We start from the raw sequence: 18834 nt of genomic DNA on the forward strand, positions 1-18834 counted from the left end.
GAGCAATATCCAGTTCTGCCATTGTCTAGAGGTTGGTTTTAGTAAGGTGACAGTGAGATGGTCCAGCTGTTCTGCCTATTTGTATTGTTTGAAGATCTGTTGCTAAACCACTGAGCACAAAAGAAATAATTTTTATAACGCTCTTTGAAATTGTCTTTAATTTATCAGCTTTCAGAGTAGTCCCTCTTTTTACAAACACTCTTGCAACACTTATACTAAGACATTTGAGGGCTTTTCTGCTGCATTTGTAAAACCAAAACCATTTTCAAGACCACTTTTTGAAGTTCAATGAGAACAGCAATTTCTTTTCAAAATAAAAGAGTAGTTACATGCAATTCTAAGATGTTGCCAAAACTGGACAAAAAAGCCCTCACAACATAGAACATATTGATCAGACATTTGAATGCTGCAGAAGTGTTCCGGTAAAAGTCTGCTTAGCATAATTACACTCTATACAAACTTCCTCACCAGCTCAACCAGAAATTGGATGCTGTTTATCCTGCCTTACAAAGAGATGTCTGGTAGTACGGACCACAACTTTAACTGGATGACTACCTCATTGGTACTACTTGTTTCATAGGAAAATGCACAGAACATCTACTATGCCATTGATGAATGCATTACATTCCCATGGTGGCTGGTAACCATTGCTTACATCCTAAAATGTTAGGAAACACATATTCTTGCTTCTTTACCCAGATGCAAACAATGAAAAGCAAGTCAGCTCAGGGAGAGAAGAAGAGAGGCTACAAATCTATTTGATTCTTTCATATCTGAGGAAATAATCCTCCGGGATCTCCATAACCCTGAAGAAATTAATGGAATGTCTCCCAAAAGGGTTCACCAGGCCTCAAGTCAGAAACTCCATCCCCATCATGGATATTCACAGATGTATTCTCACAGCACTCTAACAGAACAGGGCATACCTGCTTTTTCCTCTTTATCAGGGATGGACTGAGATAAAAGGCAAGGTTTGAATGGCATTAAGACTCCTAAAACGGCCATTGGTACAAAGTATGATTTACAAAAGCACGCAGCTATGAAACTTCCCCTGATCTGCATCTTTACATACCTAATTTGCTGAAAAATTTGGTCCTAGGTGACCACTGCTCTGAATACCATCTGCTTTCTGCAGCCCTTTTCCCTTTTTAGCTGTCAGAACTGCAGGACCACCATGGCTAAGACAGCAGCATGGAGCTGCTCCTTTGCATGCATTGCTCATGGCTTATACCTAAGCACCACAGGCATGCGCTGGGGCAAATCAGCAGCCCAACAACAGGCTTGCAGAGTTACCACTGAGGATGTGGCTTGCCTGCAGAACATTTACTACTGGAGATTAGGCATAAAAAGTGAAGAAACCAGCATGACCCTGGCAACTCAGGTTGGATTTGCAGGATTGCCAGCAAAGGGGTAAGGCTAGAAGGAAGTGCAATGAAAAAAAAATAAAATCAGTAAAACCTTTTTGCTTGTAAGCAGAGCACATTTTTGGTTGTGTGACTGAAAGGCAATAAACAGAGAACCAAAGACAATAAGCACAAAGCCATTTTCACAGAGCCTCTTCTCAGATTAAACTTAATTTCCCACTAGCTTGTCATTACTTTGATTATAGTACTGTTACTCTTGGTGTATCATAGTCCGAGATGTAACGCTGCCAACAAGCGAGTACATTGCAACCCCTAACTGAGCAGCATTTCTAGGAAGCACACTGCTGTTACTGGCTGGAAGCACTCTAGAAAATGGCTCTGACCTGCAAGATGTCAGTTTGCTAGCAGGCATTAGGACACTGAAATCGCACCCTAACTCCACAGGAAGAAAACCATGGTAGAGGTTGGTGGTGTTAGAATGGGACTCAAAACACCCAAGTTTAAGTCTCACCTTCGCAAGGGGATTGTTGCATGACGTGGGATGGGGAGGCTGTCCAGGCCTTTTCGTCCTTTCCCTGTGTCCACCACAGACACCAAGGGAATACAGGGGTAGAAGAAGGGGACGCCATCTGCTCACTGGTCTGCTATCACACCTCAGGGGCCTGAGATGCTCCAGGGAGATCCATGGATAAAGCATGCGCATTTTCCTCTCAATCACAGACATCTGCAAATCAGGACTATCAATCTGCTTTGAACAAGCCACAAATGGCTTGAGGAGGCCAACACTGTAATAATTTAGAGTACCTGCTGCCAAGTTAGCTACTTACTATCTGGCTATAAATCTTGACCTGACATATGCATATGCTATGTTTTCCAGCTTTCTGGCTTTCTATCCTTTGTTTTGTAATCCCAGAATGACTGCAATTAAGGAACACTATCTCATCAAAATGCCTATCAGCAAACTAGCTTGTAAACACTCATAATAAGTATGGCTAATAAAATACAGTTTATTAGCCAACCTTGTACAGTATTTTTACAGCCTTTTCCACTCATCATTGAGAAAAATAAATCCTTCGCAGCTGTGCTGGAGCTGGCATTGCTGCCAGCCTCCCTTGTTCTCACCTGTAACGAGGTGAGTAATTAAAGTCCTTATAGGAGCAGCAGCGTTTTTTATTGCCTGCCACAATTCCATCCTCTGCTCTTCTGACTGACTCAGAGACTGCTGCAAATGTTGTTTCCAAAATAGATCAGTAACAAAACTTGCTTTTGTTGTGTTAAATAATGGAAAAATTCAGAATCTTGGCTGCTTGACAGTCCTTATTTCCTGTCCCAGGATACCCAGTAAAAAAATGTGGTGGCCCCTGAGAAGTCTGGTGGATCAAAAATCCCTGGTCAGGGGTGTGGAAGACCTGTGCCTGTGAATCACTGCAGTTAAAATGGTAACAAGTAAATAGCTGGAAGTGGGGTGGAGGGAAGCCTTCACTCCATAAAGTTCTCAGGAATCAATTAATCTGGAGTGATGGTAGATAAGTGATTATTTGTTTGGGGTTTAAGGGAACTGTAAACATTTTCCTTTTATTTATGCCATGACCTTGCTTGTTCTCAGCCACCAACTGGGCAAATGAACCACAAAATAGGAAGAGTGCAAAAAGCTTAAACCATTGATTCAAAAGAAAATGTTTTACTTAGTGGAAAAAAACATGCATAGTATTCTCTAGTACAAGAGGCTGTTTTGTAGCAGAGCCTTTTTTTCCAAAGGTACTTGAAGTCAATTATCATGATATATGGCGTTACTTTCCACAAGATAAACATAAAACCAAATGCTTGGCAGTAAACATAAACCTCCCAAGTTTTCCTCCTTCTTCCATCCTTTTATCTCTTTTTATTACCACATTCAGAAGTATAAATTGATAATTTATTGAAAAATGAATGGTAACATTTACCAAAGTGGCACTATTTGCTACCCGTTTTACTGTGAAGAGAGTCTCGTTTTAAGAGCTTCTTTCTTTATGTTTTTTAACACAAGCATAAATAAAAATGATCCTGAAAAGATGACTTAAATATTTTTCCTCTTTTCTTCTTTTCCTTAAAAAAAGAAACACTGAAATAAACCCACAGAAAGGAATAATATTTCACTGTGTAAATACTTTTCCCCGTCAGGTCCCAATGTGGCATGCCAGCACTGCAGTCTGGAGGAGGTACCACAGATAGAGATGTGTCCAGGGCACCTGGGAACCTGCCAGCAAAAAAACTTAGAAGCTTCAGTCTGGGATCCTTATCCAGAGTAACAAAAATCCCTGCAATTCCAGATACAAATGTAGACTATTGACCTGCTTAAGGCAGCAAAGTCATCAAAGGGATTACCCCTCATTAGCACCCAAACTGCTAGGTTACCCTTACTACCAGGTGTACAACCCCAGGACCAGCAGATCACTCCTTCAGATAATGCTTGTAGTCAATTGCCCAGAGCAAGGTTTGCAGGGAAGGTGAATCGCTATTAGTGGCACAATTTACATACCTGGAAAAAAAAATCCTTCCCCATGTTATAAAGCAACCCATGTGCTTGGGGGCATGTGAGAAAACCACTGAGCAGCAGCTCTGATCAGACAGATCAGATGAGCTGGACATCCAGCTTCCCCGAGGTGTTTCCCTTCAGAGGAGAGTAACATAAATCATGGCATCCTAGAGGAGCTCAAGGTTGCAATCCCCTCCAGCTGGGATCAGTGATATGTGGTGCTGCTAATTACAAAATGCTGTAAATACATATTCTACCATACAACCTTTCAAGGTTCACTATAGAGCATAACCTCCTAATCTTCCTGAGGCTCTTCCTTATCCAAGCGCCTATAGACAGATTAGCTGCTGAACCGAGCAATTGAGGGCATTTCTTGCTGCCACTAACACATTTTAATGAAAACCATTTTATTAATATTTTCACATATGTAAAGTAATTCAGCCGGACTGGAAAGTGTCCACATAAATTCCTTGTGACTACACTACTTACAGTCTAATTCTCCCAATTCTACAGAGCAAATCACTCCTACCTTCTGCTATGTCCTGGAGCTGAATAGACAATGATAACTTTCCATGGGACAGATAATTAAATTAAATCCATTCAATTCCAGAAGTTATCACAAAACTCTCAAGGTTTGTAACAAAGGGCCTAATACTCTATATAAGTTGTATAATGACAACTGTATGAAAACTGTATAGGATTTTTCCATAAGAGCAGCATCCTGCGTTGAGACAAAACATCTCCTTATTATAAATGCATCCTCTCAAGCACTCTAACCCTCTAAAAATACAGCCTAAGATTGAAGTCACGCTATATTAAGCACTGTAGTATTCTATTTTATACAGTTCTTATGCAACCCCATTCACCAGATGCCTTACACAGTCCCCGCTAAGGATTCAGTCATCCTTTAAGTCATCCTCTCACGAGTGGAGAACTACACACAAGTGGAGTTGGAGGTAGATTTGGATTAGGTTCTCTGCATAAGTGGATTTTATACAGCTGCCCACTGCTATGGATTAATATCAGAGATGGAAGGCCAAACACCTCCACTGTGCATGGCAGGGAAAGGCTGCAGAATTTGTGTTTCACAGAGTGACCCACAAAAAAATCATGAGGAGATGAGTCCTGCTCTTCAGTCGAGCCCCAGGAGCACTGTTGCTGAGCACAGCCCTTAGTCTGCAGCTTTTGGAAGCTGGTATGATGGCTTAGAGACATTTGGACATGAGGCTTGAGACCTTGGCCTGGCCAGATAGTACCTGGGAGAACTAATGTAGGATAAAAGCAAGTTCCTTTTCCGAATACCTTCTGATGCAAGTAGTTACTATGTGGGAAGGGAAAACAAACTCAAATCCTGAGCAGTGAAAGGAAGGTCATGTTAGAGGTGAGGACCAGGTGTTACACCTTGATCCCTTCCTGCTGGCTAGAAAGGCCCTTGGAGGACACTATTGTTAAAGTGGGTATGATACTGCAAGTCCAATGGCCGGGGGGGGTTTGCTTGGGCAAATCCCAGCTGCCAACGGATGTCTTCAGACAGAGAATGAGATGTGGCTGGTCTCCAACAAGGCATACTCTGGCTCTTTAGGAAGTCTATAGGACTTGCAAGTCCCATCCAGTGTCCAAATCAAGCTTAATAAAAGTTGCAGCTCTGATGATTGGAAGGTCAGACTTAAGCCCAGCAAATTGGTGAGAAAAGGGTCTTAAATCAGCATAACAGCACTAAAGACAACCACCATTCGTTATTGTAACACGAGTAAACCTGTAATACATCCCTCCCTCTACACAGGATTAATTCTCCGATTAGCACCAGAAAACCATTTAAAAAAGAATTTATATGCAGCACTCAGTCTTAACACATCAGTTTGAAAATCTAACCAATGTGGAAGTGGCTTTCTCCATCCTCTTCTCTGATAAACGTAACATTTCTGTTTAAACACTGGGAAAAGCCATTCTGTTTAGTTAATCCTGATCTGTTGAAGAAGATATATTAAATCAACAGCTGTCACTTTTTAGTAATTCCTTAGAGTGAACAGCCTTTGCAATGGATTTTCTCTGGCAAGGAACATAACAGAAAGGGCTTGTGGTAAATGAAGGAATTCTGCAGAAAAGCCACTCCCAATTTGAAGCGGATAATGAGCACCAAGAGCTAGCATGGAAGCAATTAATTCTAATCACTTATGAGACAATAAAATTTAATTATGGGTTCTTTGAAAACTAAGAACCCAACAATTATTGTTAATAGGCTTTTCTTGATGGCAGACAGTGAACAGAATTTGTTGAGGCTCTTTTTCCTGCAGTTAATTTTAAAAAAAATGAGCTTTTAGTTAAGGATGCCCAGGCTATTGCGCTAAGTTTAGATCCCACAGGACAGAAATGCAATTGTTGAGGAACTCTTGGATATGCTTTTATATAATTGGCATTCTCCTCTCTGCTGATGTCTCAGATCTTTATTATCTTTTCAGAGGTACTTTCATCTCGGAACAGCTGGATGTCTCCAGCATCATTTCAGGTACATTCATGCTAGTAAGAACAGAAATTGCAAGTGGTTGTTTTGTCATGCACTTATTTAGGTGCTGTACAAGAGTTCTAGTTGGAGAGTAACAGTGGTGGTAACCCAGAGCACAGCACAACCAGGAGACTCCTGCTCTGTGTTGATGTGGCTGTGGCCCACATTCACTCTCTTCCTGCACCAGATGCTGCTGCAATTTCAAACAGAAAATGAACTACTTCCTCTGCAGTCTAGCAGCATATCTCACCCAGCCTGAACTGCATGAGGATGGAGAAGGACCATCGGTTAAATTGTGGTATTTCTCATTTTGATGCCTCACTCATCTATTTCTCTCCCAGCTAGCTACAGAGCATGCCTTCTCTTGCACTTGAAATAGCTTCCAGCCCTTTCAAAGTATAATAACCTCTGAGGCTATCATATCTACTAGAAATGACTTAAAAGCATTTACTAACAAATGTAAGCTAACAAATCTGGAATTTGCCCAGTGACTTAAATGTCAATCCTTCTTCCCCTGTACTCTCTCTCTCTCTCTGCCCTTTGGGGCCTGTGATTAAGCACCCTTAGGAGTCTATATTTTCTCTGTCTGGTTTGCACAGTGTTCAGATGGTGAATGGCATTACTATTCTATATGTTACTGATGCCCATGATAACATGGGCATATACCTCCTCCTCACCACCATTACAGGACTTCTTTGCTTACCTGTGCCAAACTCTAACAGCCATGTTTTGTTGTCTATATGAAAATTGCAAAGGAGAGACTCCCCACGAGATACTTTTGCTGAGGCCCCATGTGCTTGGGTATCCAAATGAGATATAAATGATACAGCAATGCTGAGATCTGCATTTCAGGATCGACAGCTCAGGCTAAGCTGCAAAATAGATCAATACTGGTACCTTTATAGCTGTTGGAAGAGCACTACAAAAGATTTCAATGCTTATTTTAGGATATACTAAGAACTCAGACCTGCTGGCAGAAAGAACACACTATTTATTTGCTTTCAGCTGGCCACATCAATGCATTCAACATTTGACTAATGGCTCAGGTTTGACCCTCAGCAAAGGTCACATTTTGACCGCTTTACCTCCACCATTCTGTCTCCCATGAATCGTGAAAGGCAGCAAGCACTTCAGCCCATGTCCTGTGATGCTTAGTCAGAATATAACCCACTTTTCTAAGAGTTGTTCCAAGTGCTTCTGTCATAAGGGGATGGATTGTAACGCCTCTCAAAGATGGTGAATAGCAGAGGGCCATTTTTAGCTATAATAAGGTCTCATTACTACAAGAGATCTTGAAGGACAAGAGCTTGGCAGCATTTAGTAATGCTTAGGAAGTCAGAAAAAAGAACAAGATTGTCTAGAGCTGGAAGAGCAAATTTTTTTCCTGAAAAGGTGCCTGATTCTCTATGATGAATATCTTGGGCAATCACTTACACCAGAAGCTAAAAGCAGTGTAAAATCAGCACAGCAACATTATACTGGCTTTGCACTAGTGTAAGCAACTCTGTAGAGACTGACAAAAAACTTATCCATAGAGTTTAAGAAATTTTGTGCTATAGGATTTAAAAATTGACCTCTAATAACAAGAAACTTTCCCTGGGAGAATGAATTGTGCCAGAACTACAAACTCTTGGCACTCTTTGCAGCTCCCTGCAAAACAGCTGCACTTGCTACTCTTGGATACTGTCTTAGACGATCCAGAGCATTCATCCAAGATTATGGTAATCCCAAAGCACTAGCATTACTCCCTAGCAATTATTCATCTTTTCCCCAAAGCCCATTATCATAAAGCTTGAACATAATTTGCAACAAATGCTTTTGTCATCTTTACAAACTTCCCTGAATTAAAAGAGTTTATCTCAACTGGTATTATCAGTTTGCAGAATTCAATATATTTTAATTATGAGGATGAGCGAGGGTTTAGCCTACCTAGTTAATGACAAAATATCATGTTCTCCATTTAATTAGGACACATTAAAAGGTTCATATTTAAATTCTCTTCAGTGTATATGTGAAATAAGTGTTACAGCGTAACTAGATTGTTCCCTATAAATTACATTATGCAGTTTTAGACATTGAGATGCAGAAAGAAGAAAAACAGAGGCTTTGGGTACCATTTGGCAGCTGACTGTTGTAGCATAGATTTCAATGTCCTGCAGATGGCTATACAGCAGTAGCATTCGTATGCTTCATATGACATGGCAGCACCTCCTGTCCTTGCAGCAATGACAACAGCAATAATTACATCCGCTGAAAGCTTCCCGAAGTCCAGGTCTGCTCTGGCTATGATTTGTTGTTGTAAACACTATAAACAGAAGAAGCCAGAGGTGCTCTCTCCTTTTGCCACCTTGTCTTGGTTGTTGCATGAGCCCACCTTCCTGCTAATGGTTGTTTGCATCTGACTGGGATACAGGCAGCAGGCATGCATCAAGCCACTGGTATTGCACACACACTGCAGTTGTGGGTTTTAGTATACTACTAACTTCCAATCCCTTCCCTACTTCCATGGATCGCTTTATAATGAAGTTATAGAGGTGCTAAGCTCCCAGCCAGACTCCTAGATACCTCTGATAGAAGCACACAGAACAAAAGCACAAATAGGCTTTTAAACCTTGAGAGTGCAAAATATACTTGGTATGTGGGGGAAGGAAAAGAAGATGCCTTACAGGCTGGTGGCAACATCCAGTCCAGGAAAACCCAGCGACCTGCAAGACTTATGTCTCTGCTCACTGCCAAGACCTCTTTCAGATCATGGAGTCTCTCCTACTTGGCTACTTCCTAGGAGTTTCAGAAACCTGATTTTGACTGTTTCAAATGGTCTTAGAGCAAAGAGGTTTCTTAAAGCTTTTCACTATTTTTTTTCACTTCTATAAAACATATGCTTTCATCTTGCTGTGTTTTAAGACCTCTAGCAGGAAAACGGAAAGTGGTAGCAGTAAGTTGTCTTCACTCTATTACATTCTTTTCTTCTTGCTTTCAACATGCCAAACTATCACTGCTTTGCTACTAACCTCTGCAGGGGCTGCCTGAGCAACCTCCAAGTGACTAAAATGGTGCTAACTGCAGAAGAATAAATCCAGGAAGGTGATCAACTGGATAAAGAGCCTGACCTCAATATTCAGCAGTGCCTCCTGGGAAATTGAGCCTCCAGGGCTTCCCAGCACTTGGCACACTTGGACAGCTATGGCTCCAGAGAGTGGCTCAGCAGACTGACTACTGAGAAAAAAAACATCTCTCTTACTAAAAATTAGGTCCCTTCATATTTCATCATGGGTCTTGTCACCTTTTCTTGTGCTTATCTCAAAAGTTGTGCTTTGTACTGTCTCTTATACCTTCATATGTCTTTTTATCAACCCTCTTTTAAGACAGTTAAAAAGAATAAAATTATTTGACTGCTTGTAGATTAGCAAATTTCTTGCTCTGAACAGCATCCTCTTTCATCTGTCATTGTCACCCTCCCCAAGATTAATAAGAAAAAGACATTTATAAGGCAGAATCTGTTGAAAGCAGAGATGAGCTTGGTACAAAGGATACCAATTGTAACTTTTTTTTTTCTTAGATCTGCATTGATCCCCAAAGCTGTAGATACTTAAAAATCTTTTCCTATAGTGTCCGCACCTTCGTTACACAAAGAGGAAAAACATACTGAGAAATGGATTCAGCCAGCATTCAGTGTTTGTACAAGGTAAGCTGGGGGATGATTTCTTGGCGCCTTCTGACCATGATAGGAGTTATTTCATATTGCATCAGTCAGACCAAAAGGAATTTTTTTTTCTTCAACAGGGTAAGGTGAGGAGACACCAAAATGAGATGGAGGAAAAGACAGCTCAGGGGACAGTATATGTAGATAGGTCTGATTAAGTGTGGAAGGACATTAGTGTCACCTGCTTCGGAGGAGTGGGAAAGGGACCGGTGTTTAGCACCAGCAGCAAAACATTAACACTACTGCATAATTACAGAGTACTCAGCATATATTCAGCCCTGATGTGTTTTTCTACTAAATTCCACTCTAATTATACGAGAGTCTGTGGACATCAAAGAAGGTGTGCTTTAAGTACCTGCAGCTGCTGCAGTAAGTAACAACAGGAATGTATAGATACATGTATACATAGATACACATACACGCACACTGTTAGCTAATTGGCAGGAGAACTGTTTAAGAAAGTTGAATTAAAAGCAGTTTTCCCATTTTCCAAAACAACTGGCATCCTCTTCTTTAAAGTTCCCATCTCTTCAATATTTCTTAGCCTGCTGCTCTATCATCTGGCTCCTCATTTACATTTCACATGTCTCTCCTGGGGGATCAGGGCTTCTCCTTTCTCTTGTGTACATGCAGCTGAAGAGAAAGAGCATTCACTTTGTCCTGCTGCTCTTTTCCCAGCACCTCCTCACCTCTGAGGCATACAGCAGCTCTGCATTAAATGATGCATTCGCTGTCAAACATAAGAATGATAGTTTCCTAACAGACTAGTGTTCATCAATGCTTTAAAAGAGTTAAAAAAAAAAAAAGAAGGGCAGAATCCAGGCCATGCAGAATTTGAGAGTAGCTGTCACAATCCAGGGCATTTATTTCATTTTCAGCTCACAAGAGATGTGACAAAACAGAAGAGGAAGAACAAGAGAATACAGATGTTTTAAGATGTCACTTTGTTCACTACTAGAGGTAAAAGCAGGGTGGGAGGATGTGAGATGACACGAGCTGTTAATGGGACTTTTTGCCACTGAAAAAAAAACGTGCAGGATGCATTAGAGTGCTTCATTAACCACCGTTAGTCATCCATTTCGCAACTGAGTGGGTGAACACTTGATGGCTTTGGGCTCTTCTGGAGTTTTGGTTGGGCTTTTTTTGTTTGGTTTCTCTACTCTAAAAGTGCAAAGCTCTCCCTATGCACAGCAGGCAGGGTTGTGTTCATCACAAAAGTTAGTGCTGAAGAAATGTCCATGACAAGAGCACTTGGAATGGCAACCAGATCAGAAATAAAGTCCACACCTGGTTCACAATTTGGTCTTGGCTCTTAGCACCAATTGTACAGAGAGTCCCATGGTACCCAAAGGCATCACAGCCTCTGCCCACTCCTTTGCACTTCTTAATAACAGCTCTCATCAGATTTTATATCCTTCTTGAAATGTTTTAGCATTAATTTTAAAAAACCCAGACTATCTATCCACCCTTATTCTCTCTCTACACTCGAAGCTTCTTGGGACCCAAGGGAACTTGAAAGCACATGCAAGAAGCAGCCTAGGTTTGCTCATCTCCTTAACGCAGCCCAAAGCACACTACTTTCAGTGTTGATATAGCTTCAGAAAAAGCACTGCTGGGTGGCACCCAGCTCCACCACCATATATCTACCACTAGCTGGCAGCAGTATTTCTTGGCAAGGCTGCAGTCATTGGGGGATACATAAGAGGTAGGTAATTACAAGCTAGCAGTGCCCTGGGTCCAGCATCTCAGGCAGACAGAGCATGACTGGAGGAAAATGCTCCACTTTAGCTTACTCTAGCAAGTACCAGAGAAGTTGTCCAACTTGGAACCTTCCTGACTCCAGGGTGTGCTGTGTACATACTGCAACATGGGGGAAAAAAGACAGACACATACGCTCTTAGCTGGTAAATGTTTAGAGGCAGGCACTGTATATGCTGCAGGATGCAGTGCCATTGGCCATAGAGCTGCTGAAATCTTTTGCCATGCAGACAGCAAGTGATAACATGCACCATGTGGCACAGTGGGTGCCTGCTCTGTGGACAGCATTTGCAGGCATTGCCAGAGCTGAAAAAACAGCAGAGAAGGCTGGAGCGAAAGTGAAGGGGTAAAGCACTGCAACACTTTCACCTCATTTTGAAACGATTCAATTTTAACGCCCACAATCATGGCACAAAATGTTGGACAGCAACATACAGGAGTCTTTGGGGAGTTCTCCACTTTTGAAGCCAGACACAAAGCTGAGAGAGAGCCTTTATGATATGGGGACAGCTGCCTGAATTCAGAATGTTGAACCAGAATTTAAAAAACAATAATAATAGCCTGAAGGACTGAGCAGAACTTGGAAGCAGTTCCAGAACACACACATACAGCCTTCCTCTCCCATCAAATCTACAGGCTGAAGAAGATGATTCTTGGCCAGGGTTAAAAACCAAACAAAAAGTAGCTGCATTATGCCTGTCAGCTGTTGCAGGGAACTGTGGGGAATTCACGTTCATCTGTCTTTAAAGAGCTCCTATCACACTCATCACCATGGGAGGCATCCAATGGTATCATTGGGTTGATCAAGCAGAAGGGTGTTTAATTGTTACATAAAGTTGTAAAATCATCAATAATCAGCAATGGAAAGAGAAAGCTACATGTCTGTCTTTGGGAGTTTGGGGCCAGGCTCTTGTAGTCCAGCATAAGAATAGCTGGAAGTATGGACCCAAGGAAGGTGTTTCTAAGGAGGAGCAGGCTTGGTTATGAAAAGAAGGAACAATGCCCATGTATGATCACTTGTATATCCTTTCAGCTCCTCTGCTATGATGGCATCTGGACCTACCCATCTAGTAAGTAGCTAATATTTGATCCTATGTGGAAATGGGGAGAAGATGATGGAGAGGATGGGGAGAGGATGGCTTTCCAATGAGCCATCAAAAGTATTGGCTAGGAATTTGCGTGAGTTGCAAAAACAATCAGTCCAGATGCCATAAAATACATGGAAAGATGGTTAGGTGGATGATCTGAGATCCCCTCTGTTTTGTGGCACCAGAAGCAGTAAGATTGTAGGTTGGATATAGCTCTTCTATGCAGTGTTTCCATTGTCAGACTGTCTGTAGTGGAAGAGACTCCTGGAGTCCAATTTCCCAGAGTATTTGACAGCTTCAGCAAAAAGCTTTGTCACCTGTCAATATAAAACAGAGGAGGACTGAGCATTGCAAAGCCTTCTGCAGAAGGAGTGTAGTGATAGGATGAGGGGTATTGGTTTTAAAGTGAAAGAAGGCAGATTCACATTAGCTATTAGGAAGCAATTCTTTACTATGAGGATGGTGAGAGCCACTGGAACAGGTTTCCCAGAGAGGTTGTGGGTGCCCCATATCTGGAAGTGTTCAAGGCCAGGTTGGATGGGGCTTTGAGGAACCTGGTGTAGCAGAAGGTGTCCCTGGCCATGGCAGGGGGGATCTTTGAGGTCCCTTCCAACCCAAACCATTGTATGATTCTAATAGACACTTCTACGCTGTCACCCTGAAACTACCCTGTGCAGGTCCAGTCATTGAGTCCATCCAAATCAATACCAATTTCAAGGTGACTGTGCATGGGTGTTGGCTCCAACCCTCTGGAGCCTGCCTGTCCAGATGGAGAGACTTAGAGGTGCTGGGGCTGCTTTGGCAAGAGAGCTCTGTCCCATGAGAGCTGTTGTTTTCCCCTACAGCCCAATCCTTTAAGAGAACACAGGGTTGTTTCCCTCTCTGAAAATGAGATTAAAACTCTGCAGTCAAAAGGGTTCAATGAAATGCATCAAGCAGGTGTGGTAATAAATTTTGGATGGGGACCCTTGTTCTGGTTGTCAGTGTGTGTTTTGCAAGTAGACAAAGGATGGGTCTTCAATTTCCCATTGCTGCTAATCATGTTTGGCATTATCCTGTCTATGAACTTAGAGCTTGGCATTCTCTCTGCTCTCTGCTCACTCCAATCACAGCAGAATATTTTGCGCAGCTGGACACCAGCTCAAGTCACTGGGTTCCATGTCAGCACCCACTGAAATCAACCGGAATTTGGCTGCTGTGCTTAATGAGAACCAGATGAGGCTCTTTTGTGACAGTTGAAGCCACTTGCAAAGGAAGTCAAGGTACAGCTGGCAGCAGGAGTCCCACTTTGCATTACCAAATATCTCTTCCCTTATCAGTATGTGAAAGATGTTTGTCAGGAGATACAAACACATAATGACTAGCAACTGGGGACTACAACAGGACAGGCAGCAATTCCACTTGGATGGCACTTTGGAACTGGATTGCCCCAAGGATCATTCAAACAAGCCCAGCTACATCCTGCTGTAAGGTTTAAGGACTGTACTGGAAAAACATCGCACTAAGAAACTGTTCCCATGCATAATTTAAACATGTTACAGGCAGTCATGTGCAAGAAGTTTGCTCTGAAGTGAAAATGATACAGCAACAACTTCAGCTGCGGCACAGGACTCAAGATTTTCTTCTTTTTTGTGCCTTATTTTGAGCAATATTATTTTGTATAGTAGCAAAAAGAAAATACATTCAAACAATTGTGTTGCCATGATTTTCAGGCACATCATTATTTGTCAGAGATAATAAGGGCCCAAACACACTGGAATCTAAGGTCACAAGTGCTTGAAAGCTCTAAAGGCTCTTATGACTGAGAGGAGAAAGAAAAACATGGGAAGTACCTGGAAATTAGTGAGCAGAGCAATGCCGCTGTCAATAGCCATCCTCCGGATCACATAATTATCATGGACAAACTTGGTGTTGCTGTTAGGCAGGTTAATCACCAGATCTATTTTCCCATCCCTTAACAGCCTGAAGAAACAATGCACAAGACAGTATCACAGTGTGTCTCGCTTAATGAAAATCTATGATGAATAGCACAGGCATGCAGGTAAACAACACTGAAAATTTACATTTGAGTTTAGTCTTACATCCCAAGAAATGAAGGTTGAGGGTTTAAGGCACTAAGCTACAACTCAGGAATTTGGGCTTTCTTTCTGTTCTATTCAGTGATGCAAAGCAATATTCAACCTTCATATAGCTCAGCACAACTCTGTTAAAAGGCATGACTGATTGTCATTAGAGGCTAAAAATTCAGATCCCACGTATCCTTGCATGAAAATGTAATATGGAGCAATACATCCAAGCCATATTAAATAGGACTGTTGAATGAGATGTTCATTAATTAAGCTGAATCCTCCCTGCTGTGACAATTCCAGACAGAATTAGATAAAGCAAAACATTTGGATTGAATCCAAAGTCCCATTAAATCACTATCAATGATCTCAACAGGGCCAGCAATTTGACCCTTGCTGTCCTGGATGTTAACACAAATTTGACAAGGTGAGTATTGCTCTTACCTCCTGACCGGAGGGAGGTTTGGACTTTGGCTTTCCTGTGATGGCCATGCCACAGGATTTGCAGGGATACCGTTAGCATTGAGCCAGTCTGAGGTTGCTTCTGTGGCATAAAGCTGTTAAGGGGAAAAAAAGTTACTTACTCTGTGCTTCATAACACCAGAACTTTTCATTTAACTCATGTAGGTCTGACCCAATACACAGCCTAGCTGTCAGAGCTGATTTTGGAGGGCATTTTTCATCACAAGGGTGTCTCCATACACAGAGACATACAGAAAACATCATGACTTTCCCAACATTCTGTTATCTGTGATTTGCTGATGGATGATAGTCAATGAATGGCAGTAACACATCCAGAAGCAGTTAAGTGGCTTAGGAAAACCTAAATCCCTCTGACTTTCAATAGGGCTTAAGTTTGATCACTTACAAATTTTTTTTTTTTTTCCTAGCACTAGGTTTTGAAAGGCAGAACTGTAAATGTAGTAGTTACACTAATGCCACTGAGGAAAATAGTTCTTAAATACTTAATACTAAAAAGCTCTCGCCAATCTTTTGTGGCTGTGTTGTTAGTTACCTTTCAATAGGGATATGGATACAAAATGATGCAGAAGAGTTACAAGAGGGATGTAAACACCACAAATTTCATATGTCTGCAAGTTGTGAATATCACTGAAGATGAAACACTGTAAAGACCTTCTCCACATAAAAGGCTTCCCCTTCCTCCCCTCCTGTCATCCATGGCATTCTGCTGGCATTTTTGTTTCTTGGAGAACTTAGAGGACTTTATAATGTGACATCCTGGTTGCAGGCTGATAGCAGAGCTAGGGTTGTTCTTGCCCTCATGGCAGCCTCATATGTTCAATTGAACAATCATGAAAACTTTTAGTTGGGTGATACCTGCTGACTTTATGGATCACTCAGCTAAAAATCCCTGTTGTACTTCGAAAATGTCCTTTTTTCTCTATCTTCAAATAAACTCCAACGTTCTCCATTGCTGTAGCAGGCAGAGTACATTTCAGATTTTGAAAACTCTCTAGCTTTACATAACTGAAACCACCTACCTTAAAACCTTCCTCATGCAGTAGTTCTGCTACACTGAGGAATCTGGGGCGGAAGGACTTCTGAAAAAGGAAATTTATTAGATACAGCATCCAAGCTAGGATTTAGAAACAGTGTTTTGTTGAGCAACATTAATTTCCTCCAGACTGTGCTAAGAGGCAAATACACATTTCTGTGCTGAGAATGCGTGTGTGTCTGTGCATGTGTGCAGAAATGTCTGAATGTGCATGTACAGTGCCATTCCAAGAAAACTGTCTGGATCCTGAAGCCTAAGTCATTCCCAGCTAAGACTTACTTTGTTACAACACCAGAGTTAAGTGTTCCCATACTAAGTTCAACTGCAACTACAGAAGATTTACTACTGCATATGAAATATCTGGGCAGTTGTCTTCTCAAATACACCAACCAGAGTCTCCTCTTCTCTTAATTAAAAATCTTTTTAATAATTGCTCAAACATTTGGCCTTCTCTTCTGGCAGATAATATATGTGGACAGGCTTTGGGCTGCCCTTGCATGCTCTGTTTGCAAATTCACATGAAGAAGAGCCTGGGTTTGCATGAGTTGATTTCTAACTCCCATGGGCATATGGAAATGGAAAACACAAAACCACTCAGGAGACTGGGACACCCTATTCCCATGAGGACTTGAATGCCCAGGTACTTAGGGCACTTTTGAAGGACTCTTTCATAATGCATGCCCAGATCCAACATAATTTAGAAGAAGTAAAGATAAGACGACCTCTTGTAGACATCTGCAGTTGAACAAGCCATTTTAGAGCAACAGGTGAGGGAGAATTTGATCCCAGCATAACTTTCTTCAGGAAGTTGAAGGTACAGCAATGCAAAGATCAGATGCAACACATGCCCTTCTTCCTGCCAAGGCAGGCCAAACCTTGCTTTTAACCTTAGCCTGGTCTGGCCATTTGCAAGTAAGATTATTGCAAGCTTCCTTGTCCCTGCTGGAGCTACTGATAGCTTAACCTTTATGGGCGAGAAAGCAATATTCTGAAGGGTGAACTATCTCCTATCAAGAAAAGGAGTCTATGGGGTGGGAAGCACTCTGGAAAGAACCTCATTCTGAAAGACATCTCGCTCTGTACACTAACTGGAAAACATAAATATACAATGTGACAGGGTTGGCAGCTTCCCCATCAGAGAGAACGGTTCTGCCTTCTGGTCAGGGGAGCTGGCTTTCACAACAGTATTATAAACTTCTATCAAACATGTACTGAACACTTGTGACACATAGAACAGCCTCTCCATGAAAAGAAATTACAGCTGTCAGCTTGCATCGGAGCAGCCTCAGATTTACAAGCTGGCTGAAAAGAACCTGTGTAAGAAACCATTAGTTACTAAAGGTGAAAAGAACAAGCAGATTTATTTAGTGAAAGATATTTATTGTAGGAGAATTGTATTCTTTTTCCTTTATCGGAAAAGTTCTATTTCTTATAACCTCTCATGTTTGCTAGCATGCCTTGCTATTTGTAAAGGACTACATCCTCAGTTAATTCAATACCGTTACACCAGTTCTCACTAAGATCCAGCTCAAAATGAAGCCAGCTCATCTCCTGTGATAATCTTTAATTCTGTATCCAAATCCACTGTGGAGCATGCAAAAAGTTCTGGTACGTAAGGAACCAAGGCAGAAGGTTACCTTGAAACAACAGACTTGGAGTGCTGGGGTTTAAAAATAAAATACTCCATCAATGCTTTCCACATCTTGTGGTCACCAGCACAGATGTAAGACAGATGCACTCCATCCCAGAGATACCACTGAATAGCTCAATCAGGAAAGAAAACAAAATGAGCTTTTCAACTCCTCTTGCATAAAATATAAATTATTTAATGGTAGACTCAGGGATTTCTCCGAATTGTGAAAAGAAAAGAGGTCAGATTATCGGTTTGCATAAACTGGCAGAGATTCATTTCCATTTACCCTGGGAGAGCATCAGGCCTTAACAATCCTAGGGAACCTCAACCTGTGCAATGTCAGAGAGTGCTCACAACTGAAGGACAATCCAGTGGGCTTGCAGTCCCAGCTGGCTGCCCAACCTGCCTTGCGCTGTCCTGCAGATGTCAAGGAGTGCTCGCCTGTTTGAACTTGAGGATGATTACTTTGTTAGCAACACTTGTGTGGCCCTAGTAGGATTACCACTGGAACTGCAACCTGCAAGTACACCAACATGGAAGCCCCTCAGCAAGGTTGGGTTCATTACCTGAGTGTATTGAGATGTGTCTGAACTGTAGAGCCATTTGACTCTTGATTTGCAAAATACCCTGGAGTGAAACATTTGCAAGGAAACTAAGATCTCCCTCTCTGCTATTGTTAACTACATCT

At 41.7% G+C, this 18834-nt stretch overlaps 1 protein-coding gene across 5 annotated transcripts in view; it reads right to left on the reverse strand.

Moving 5' to 3' along the window:
• Window positions 1-10366: 10366 nt before the first annotated feature.
• CPS1 (carbamoyl-phosphate synthase 1) overlaps window positions 10367-18834 on the reverse strand; it is a 126971-nt gene continuing 118503 nt past the window's right edge. For all 5 annotated transcript variants that reach the window (XM_075027927.1, XM_075027928.1, XM_075027926.1 and 2 more), the window contains 4 exons: window positions 16500-16559; window positions 15442-15554; window positions 14764-14893; window positions 10367-13248 (listed from right to left, as the gene is read on the reverse strand). In XM_075027927.1, coding sequence (XP_074884028.1) covers window positions 13150-13248; window positions 14764-14893; window positions 15442-15554; window positions 16500-16559 — 402 coding nt within the window. In that variant the 3' untranslated portion in view covers window positions 10367-13149. The remainder of the gene's footprint in view (window positions 13249-14763; window positions 14894-15441; window positions 15555-16499; window positions 16560-18834) is intronic.

Source organism: Buteo buteo, chromosome 5 (assembly GCF_964188355.1).
Source record: "Buteo buteo chromosome 5, bButBut1.hap1.1, whole genome shotgun sequence".
Lineage (NCBI taxonomy): Eukaryota > Metazoa > Chordata > Aves > Accipitriformes > Accipitridae > Buteo > Buteo buteo.